The sequence below is a fragment of the Meleagris gallopavo genome, chromosome 24 (genome assembly GCF_000146605.3).
Source record: "Meleagris gallopavo isolate NT-WF06-2002-E0010 breed Aviagen turkey brand Nicholas breeding stock chromosome 24, Turkey_5.1, whole genome shotgun sequence".
NCBI classification, from domain to species: Eukaryota; Metazoa; Chordata; class Aves; order Galliformes; family Phasianidae; genus Meleagris; species Meleagris gallopavo.
Genome location: NC_015034.2, coordinates 2,169,421 through 2,177,465, shown reverse-complemented (window position 1 = coordinate 2,177,465; position 8,045 = coordinate 2,169,421). Strand labels below are relative to the sequence as shown.

Genomic DNA, 8,045 nt, shown 5'->3' with positions numbered 1-8,045 from the left:
CCGGGGGGGGCAGAGAAGCGACGGACACTGCGCGGGGCTGCGGGGCAACGGGCTCAGCTCGACGGCACGGAGCGGGGCTCGAAGCGCAGAGCTGGAACCCTGTGCGTCCAGGGAGAGAGACGGAACCCCGGGCATCCATGGAGAGAGAGAGATGGAAACCTCTGTGTCCATAGAGAGAGAGAGAGAGAGATGGAGCCCTGTGCCTCCATGGAGAGAGTTGGAGATGCAACTCTGTGTATCCACAAGAAAAAATGCAGCCCTGCACCTACAGAGCTCACATGGTCCATACAGACCATGACGTGACCCCGCAGTGACAAGCACTGCATCCCAGGGACATGAAACACGCAGCCCTGCTGGCCCCCAGGGCCCCACACTGCAACCAATGCACAAACTTTCACTGTCACTTCGCTGCTTTGCTCCCTCCTGGCCCCTTCTCTGCAGTTAGCACTCCTCCCTGCTCGCTTTTAACTTTGTTTGCCTCAGTGCTTTTCATGCTAAGTTCAATATTTTCCTTCCTGCTCCCTCCCTCCCACGTCCCCACTGTTCCCTATGCTTCCCCAGCCCCTCTCAGCCCCACGTTCATCTTCTCCATGCACATCACTCACTGCAGCTCCAAATCAAAAGCGACCAAAGCACACAACGAAGTCTTTGGGACACCTCCAGGAAGAGAGGGAAGAGGGTCATGGAATGGAAGCAGAGGCTGATTGGGGAAAGCAGTTTCTCGCCAGGACCAGCAGTGTTTGGAGGAGGAAGAAATTTACTCCATTCTCTAAATAAATACATCTCACTGTGGTGGTGGGCGTAAGGAGATACTCATCACACTCCCATCATTGTAAGAGCACAAACCCAGCCCCAGAAACTTGGTCACCAAGTCACAGTCATGCACACTGTGCCCCTTTGCACTCCTTTTTTTTTTTTTTTTTGAGCAAAATTTCCACTGCAGCAATCACTTCCCAGTGCTCATCGCTTCAGGATGCTGGGCCCGAACCCCACAGCTGGAGCTGGGAGCAGCAGGAAACTGTTTGTGTCCAGCATCCGCCCCGAGATCCTGCACGAACAGGTGATGGCCAACAGGAGGAAGAGGCTCCACTGACCCCCAAAGCAAACACTGAGCCCTGCCTCCTCTTCATGCTCTGCAGAAAGCACGAGCGGCGCTCCCTCCTCCTTCTGTAGGTAACACAGCAGTGTTCTGCCACGAGATCAAGCCCTAAAAGAACTTCTCATCCCCAAGAATTGCAGTGTTTGCAAAGCATGTACCATTTTTCCTCTGGGAAGCTGCTCACACTGGCGCAACCCCAACCCTGGTGCCCCTTTTCGTTCTCTTTCTGAGGGCAATGACTCCATAGCCAGGGCTGGGAGGGCTCTGGAGAACCTCAGCATTAAACTGGGGGCTCTTCATACATGAACACAGCAGGACTTGGCACAGCCCTCAGCCCTGGAGGATACTGGTCAGTGCTGCCACCATCTGAGGGTGGTCGGAGCACTGGAGCTGTCTCCACCACACACTGAAGCAATCAAGCTACCCAGTGGCCTTCAGAATCCCAATCCCCTATAAAATTACCTCCAAGAACAGTCAAAACTTTGTCCAAACCTATAACAAATGTGAGCTGCCTGGCCCCATCACCGCTCAGCTCCAGCAGGGCTCCCCACGTGGCTCAGCCCCAGGTCCTTTCAAGTGCTTCCAACCCCTCTCCACACTTCCCCAGAGCCCCTCCAGCCCCTTCCGACACCTCCTGCAAGGAGACCACGCGGCATCTCGTCCTGAGCCACATTATCAAGGATGTGCAGTGCCAAACCCAGTACCCCTCGCTCTCATTTGGGTGTAACAGTGCTCCTTCTCCACTGCAGGCACAGGGAAAGACAACAAGCACGAGACTTGAAATTCCTTTCACTGGGATCCAATAAAAACCTTGGCAATTGCCGGCCTTCCTGCCGGAAACCCGATCTCCAAGAAATAAACACTCTTTGCACTTTGAAAGGCTGTGTCACACAGGCTGTGGGGCTGGGGCATGGGGCAGCTTCTGCCTACCTCGGGCACCTCCAGCAGCTGCAGATCCATCCAGTGCTGTCCATTGGGAGCTCTGCAGTCCCATAGGGATGCGCAGCACCCTGGTGTGACGTGCAGAGCGGGTCTGGTTGGTGCATCAAGAGCTGTGAAATGCGAGCAGGCGGCCTTCGTGTCCCTCCAAATCTCAGCACTCATTGCATCCCTGCACATGTGCTGTGTGAATCACAGGCACTTCTTGGCAGGGAGGTCAAGCTGCAAGCCAGAGACTCTGCAACACAAAAGATATGATCTGATAAAATAAATCAAGCCTGGCTTTGTGGAAAAAGGGAAGTGAGCGGTGTCTGCGCTCTTGGCTAAGAAAAGTAACTGGAGCACAGCAGCTTGAAGTGCCTCTAATGGGGAGAGGCTGCAGCTCAGCACTCTCCCAGGATGGTCATTGCACCAAGAGCCATGAAAGAAGTAGCAGCAGCACATTGTCCTACCCTAGGATCATCCCAGCTTTATTTCTTCCAGAGGCAGCCAGCTCCCAGCTGTTCCCTGCAGCAGATGTGCAGCTCTGCAGATGCTGCTGCGGGGGGTCCCTGTGCTGCTGGGACCCTTGGGGACATTGGCTGGCCCAAGGTGGGCAACACTGGGGTCTATGCATGAGTGTTACCTGGTGGGGCTTACCTGAAACCTACAGCTGTGCATTCCCATCACCACTGGGAGGTGATGGTTCTGTGCCAGCAGCAGGCACTGAAGCCATCAGGAGGAAGAGTTCCCCCGGCCATGAAACAAGCCTTCATCTGCTGGCAGGGTTCCTCCAAGGCAAATATTGACAGTGACATTGTCCCTACAAGCAGTGAGTGAGAGCTCTGCTGCTCCAACAGACCAGCAGAGTGTTTTTCACAGATGTAAATAAAGCTTGTGTTGCAGGGGGCCTAAGTGCCCCCCAGGGCAGAGGGGTTCATTAAGAGCCCTTTGTCTGCAGTTTGCTTGCTCTGCTCCTCTGTAGGAGGAGCCCAAGGTGGGCACTGAGGGTGCAGGAGGAGCAGAAGGTGCCTGTAGGTTCTGCACTGAACTCAGGAAGGCCCAACCATGTGAGAAGCACGGCAAAGCTCTCAAAGAGATCAGAAACCCTGCTGCAAGTGGGATGGCAGAGGAAAGCAGCTGCAGAGCAGAGGAGCAGAGGCTACACTGCTCTCCTCTCTCTTTAGCACACTGTCACCACACAGAAGTCTGCTGCAGCTGCTGGAGCAGCACCCCAGTCCCATCCCACGGCCACCTGCACTGGAGCAGAGCCCCATCCTGCAGCTGGGAGCTCACAGAATCAAAGCTGGGGGAACCCTTGAATGCCTTTAGCAGACAGATTGGAAAACCAGAAGACCACACACTTCTGTGAGCCTGTCTGCTCCTAAAGAACCGCTGTGCAGAGTCAGACCTCCAGGGCATGGAAGCCAGGACAAAGCCTGCCCTGCACGCAGCACCCCGCACGCTTACCTTAACTGCTTCATTAAGCATGATGAGGGTTGAGTTTCAACTCAGGAAATAAGTGCAAAACGCCTGAGAGAGGAAAAGTGGGAGGATAAGGAAGCCATAAAGGCAGACAATTCCCACAGATGTTCAACATCAATCCAGCCCACTCTTCTGTGCTCAGACATTAGAACTGTGACCACGCAGCTTGCTCCAGCTTAGGAAGCTTTATAAGCAGCACTACTTTAGCAGACAAACACTGCAGGGACACTGGCAGTCTTTACACATTTGCATCAAACTCAGAAAGAAGAATGTGCGTCCCGAGTTTATTCTGTATAATAAATAAAGCTTTTAATATGGTGAAGCAAACAAAATCCGTGGTCAGAACATTTCACCAGTGCAGAAATTCAGAGAGGAAGGAGAAAGGGATGAACCTCAGCCACGGGATGGAGAGCAGTTATTTGTGAGCCCCATCACCATCTGTCCCCGCAGGGCCGGGGGAGCAGTGCCACCCAGAGGGCTCCTCCAGAACAGCTCTCCCCAACACACACCTGGGCAGCCACTTCTCCCCTTTTCATCTCAGACATCTCCACTTTCATTGCTCTGCTTCAGCTGCCATCCCTCCACCCAGAGACCGACAGACCTCAGCAAACAGTAAACCCAGATTAACAAAAAAAAAGAAAAGCTCCAACAACTCTCAGGGCTAGAACATAAAAATAACATCTTTAATAGCTTTATAGTTGGCACAGATGGCATTTGAATTCACCACTTTTTATTAACAAACTATGAAACAACACACTGTGCAGTTCCAGAGAGGGCAGCTCAGACTGCATGTTGCTTTTAAACCATGTAGCTACAACAGGTTGGTGTTGGAGTTCACTCTTTTCATTTGCATTCGGCATTTATAGTCAGAAAGTAAAACCAACAGCTAGATTTGATCGCATACACAGAGAAAGCCTAGGAAGGATGTTTCTGCTGGCAACCAATGCCTCCTCTCAGCAGCACACAAAAACCCAGAGCACAGAGCTTTAACAGATTACACAAGACTTGCTGCAGTTCCTGCTGGCCCAGCAGCCCCTGTCATGGTGCAGAGCTTCTGCTCAGATTTTGAAGAAACAGTTACTACAATGAGGGAGCACTGTTTCCCTCTTGCAAGAGGGGTGAAGGCCAGCCCAGCACTTCAAATATATGTAACCAATGGGAGAAGCCTGTAACATCGGTCAGAAAGAACAAACACAAACACCAGCTGAAAAGATAGTCCCACACTTGCAATCTGCAATCAAAACAACAGGCCATGAACTCAAAACTCTGTTCTTTACCCATCCTCGTGTGCTTGTTATTCATCCTCTGTTTAAACGGATGCCATCTCTTCTGCACGCTCAGTGTCACCACGTGCTACAGTACCAAGCATTGCTCAATAGCAACCCCAGGCAAAGGAAACACATGTATCTCATGTAACTTGTTTAATGAACAATGTAGCCCTGAATGACAACATAATGACGGGCACTGCTGAGGATACATCTTGTCCAGGAGCAACTTCATCCTGACAAATACTTGGTTTGCTCAACCTACTTATCCAAAAGTCACTGTTCACGATGTGCCTGAAGTAGCCAAGGTACTACAGTCATCTTCAACCTTAACTTCTCTTATCATTTTTGGTTACAGACATTTCCAGTTTCTATGGGTGCTCTCTAATAATCACAATAAATTACGAGGCGTTTCTGGCCTCTGTTCTGTTATGAGGAATTCCTTTCCCCTGCCGTGACTTGGAGTTGGCAAGGATGGAGGTAAGAATGCATAGTGAGGTCTCCTATCATCTGTCCTCTGTTGAGGCCACTTATTTTCCCCATCTAATGACCCTGTGCCGTTGAGGCTTCTGTTTTGCCTTTAGTTCCAGCAGGGGCCTTACCACCATCTGCCTTGTTGGAATAATCGCGTTCTCCAAAAATGGTGCTTCCGATCCTGACGTTTGTGGATCCAACCTCTATCTATGGAAGGAGACAGAAAGAAGGAATTCAGCGCAGGTAGATGGCTAATCTCGATGCTCCCCATCTCACAGAAGGACAGCTTCTTCTCTGACAGAGAAGGGGTGGCAGAAGGAAATGACTTACTGCGTGCTGGAAGTCTGTGGACATGCCCATGCTCAGCTCCACCTTCTCAATGGGGAGATTCAGCTTTTCACACACTTCTTGACGCAAAGATAGCAGCACCTAGAAGGAAGAAAGAAGAGAAAAAAGAAAAAAAAAAAAAATCACACATTTGGTGACATTTTGGACACGTTTTCAAGGTTTCACTCATCACGATTTCTGCCTTTTTTTGAAGTCTCTCTGACACAGAAGGTGAAGGTCCCACACTCCTCTGATGCTCGCTCTGCAGCACTGGGAGGGCACCTGAAGACTTCCCACTACAGGCTACGTTACTAACAGTGCACACACAAGTCTACACAACCAATTTCTGACGGATAAAGAATGCAGAACCAGTTCCCCTTCCTGACACAGCCCTACGCACAGTGTGAGGCTGAAGGAAATATTATCTGAAAGAAAGACCAGAGGATTCAGAACAAAAACTGCTGCATAAAGTGCTCTGTCGATATCCTGGCTACAGCTTGAGAGAAAAGATGGGACAAAAAATGCACATGCATCAAGCATTTGCAGAAATGAGCCCATCACTTTATTTAATACTGATACTTCACAGGTCTGTACTACTCTGAACTAGGTCTGTGCTTCTATTGGCAATCTACAATCAGATTTATACCCTCAGTGTAATGGGAGGCCAGTCAACAGTTGACATTTTCTTCCAAAAATCTTACCTGGAAGTCAGGATTTGGCCCCTTGCTAAGGTCATGTCCAATGCTGCCAATTGTCATCAGCCCCACAAATTCCAGGCTTGGACACTTGTTGATAACGTGCTCCACAGCAGCTGCAGTGTCTCTGGGAGGCAGGCCATGCTTACCTAGCAAAAAGTAGGGTGATCTGTGCCAAGTTCTGTGAGAGAACCCCCCCACAGCCAGGCAGGAGCTAACTGATGGTTAAGTATCATCTCAGAAGAGAGAAACTCCTTAAGAACACAAACCAACACATCCAGGTTGTTTCTTCTATCAAGTCAGCAGGACAGATCTGCACATGAGAAAAAGTGTCTGCCACTTACTGTCTTCTCCACTGGTGTTAACTTGCACCATGACTTTCAGCTTCTGAGGTGATCCTTTTTTCTGCCATGAGCTGTTGACTCTGTCTGCCAGTTTCACAGAATCCACTGTTTCCAACATGAACAGGTTAGGGACAGCTAGGGAGAAAACACAGAGGCTTCAAGCTGCCTGTATAACACAAGAATAGTTATTCACAGTTGTGCACAGCTAGCAGCAGACTATGGCAAGAGATAGCAAAGTGAATCGGGACTGAAACACAGGGCAGCACCAAGTTCTTTCATTTACTAATTGGTATTCTTGCTAGCTTGCAATTATCAGTACTAATAGGTGACAAAGATGGTCATTATTTAAACACTGGGAGAATATTGCCGATGGGACACCACAAATAAAGATAAACAGAGCTTACCAATCAGCTTGTTGACATTACTTTTCTGCAGATGGCCAATAAAATGCCACTTGATCTCTGGACAAGACGACAGAATCTGTAAGCAAAAGGAACAGGTAGGTTTGAAAGAGGATTCCTCCTTCTTTCATACAATAATTAGGTCCTGCTTTGCCCACAAACAAGATACCAGACATCCAGTCTTCTTCTGTTTACTCTAAATAGCACAGCACTTGTGCGCACTGAGATTGCTTCACACTCTGGAGAGAAGCAGGGCTGTGGCAGCAGAAAGTTCATTGCAAGGTGAGTGGGAAAGGCTCTTTTGTAGAAGAACAGTCACAAAACAAACTGCTTTTCTCAAAACAAAGATGTTACCATTTTAAAATGAGGACTGCGCCCATCCTAGGGCAGAGATCACGAGAGATAAAGTGCTGCTCAGATATTTTATGACTAAGGTGCATACATTCATATATTCACAGGATACTCTGGAGCCTGCAAGGCAAGTAGGGGGAAGAGTGAAGAGGCACAGAGTTAAGAATAACCTTCGAAAAGCACGGACATTTCAGAAGTCGATCTAACAGCCTCCATTGCCACCTCCCTACAAAAAGCCAGGACTTCTGCTGGACAGCCTTCAGGACACAGCTTTGTGAGGAGGAATAACACACACACAAAAAAAGCACGCACTTACTCTGGAATCTGACGCCTTTTCTAGCAGTTCCTGAACCTAGGAGAACACAAGAAGATCTCGTTAGGACCACACGGTGCTCCCTGGGCACACAGAACAGCCCACACTCACGTAGTTCTCCCCAAAGCTGCGCTGCCCGTGGCTGTAGGCGTCCAGCACCATCTCTGCGGGCTTCGTCTTGCTGACGGCCACCAAACGCGGCTGCACGTCCGGGAGACCCTGCGGGAAGAACGCTCAGTGCCGGGGGCGGCCCTGCAGCCCCGCACACACCGCGCTGCTTATGGCGGTAGGCCCGTTGCCATGGAGACGGGTGGGCCGCCCTCGCGATGCGGCCTTGCCTCCGCGGCTCGCAGGCCTATCTCCGCACGCAGCG

At 50.2% G+C, this 8,045-nt stretch overlaps 2 protein-coding genes across 2 annotated transcripts in view; both read right to left on the bottom strand.

Annotated features, from left to right (window-relative positions):
- ADGRA2 (adhesion G protein-coupled receptor A2) overlaps positions 1-2,269 on the bottom strand; it is a 17,204-nt gene extending 14,935 nt beyond the window's left edge. Inside the window, exon 1 of the mRNA XM_019622631.2 lies at positions 2,030-2,269. Within this exon, the coding sequence (XP_019478176.1) occupies positions 2,030-2,145 (116 nt within the window). The 5' untranslated portion in view covers positions 2,146-2,269. The remainder of the gene's footprint in view (positions 1-2,029) is intronic.
- Positions 2,270-4,164: 1,895 nt separating this feature from the next.
- Positions 4,165-7,928, bottom strand: PLPBP (pyridoxal phosphate binding protein). The gene is made up of 7 exons (XM_010723108.3): positions 7,784-7,928; positions 7,676-7,711; positions 7,012-7,087; positions 6,608-6,742; positions 6,270-6,412; positions 5,572-5,670; positions 4,165-5,448 (listed from the first exon to the last, which is right to left on the bottom strand). The coding sequence occupies exons 1-7, from the start codon at positions 7,832-7,834 to the stop codon at positions 5,311-5,313; spliced, it is 678 nt and encodes a 225-aa protein (XP_010721410.1). The 5' UTR covers positions 7,835-7,928; the 3' UTR covers positions 4,165-5,310.
- Between the last annotated feature and the right edge of the window lie 117 nt (positions 7,929-8,045).

Bases quoted from the DNA above. Each gene is read 5' to 3' on its own strand.
- PLPBP (XM_010723108.3), bottom strand. From the start codon at position 7,834: ATGGTGCTGGACGCCTACAGCCACGGGCAGCGCAGCTTTGGGGAGAAC. The intron at 7,088-7,675 runs GTAAGTGCGTGC...TTTTGCTTACAG, and splicing joins AAAAGGCGTCAGATTCCAGA to ATTCTGTCGTCTTGTCCAGA. The intron at 5,671-6,269 runs GTAAGATTTTTG...TCTTCCTTCTAG, and splicing joins GGCCAAATCCTGACTTCCAG to GTGCTGCTATCTTTGCGTCA.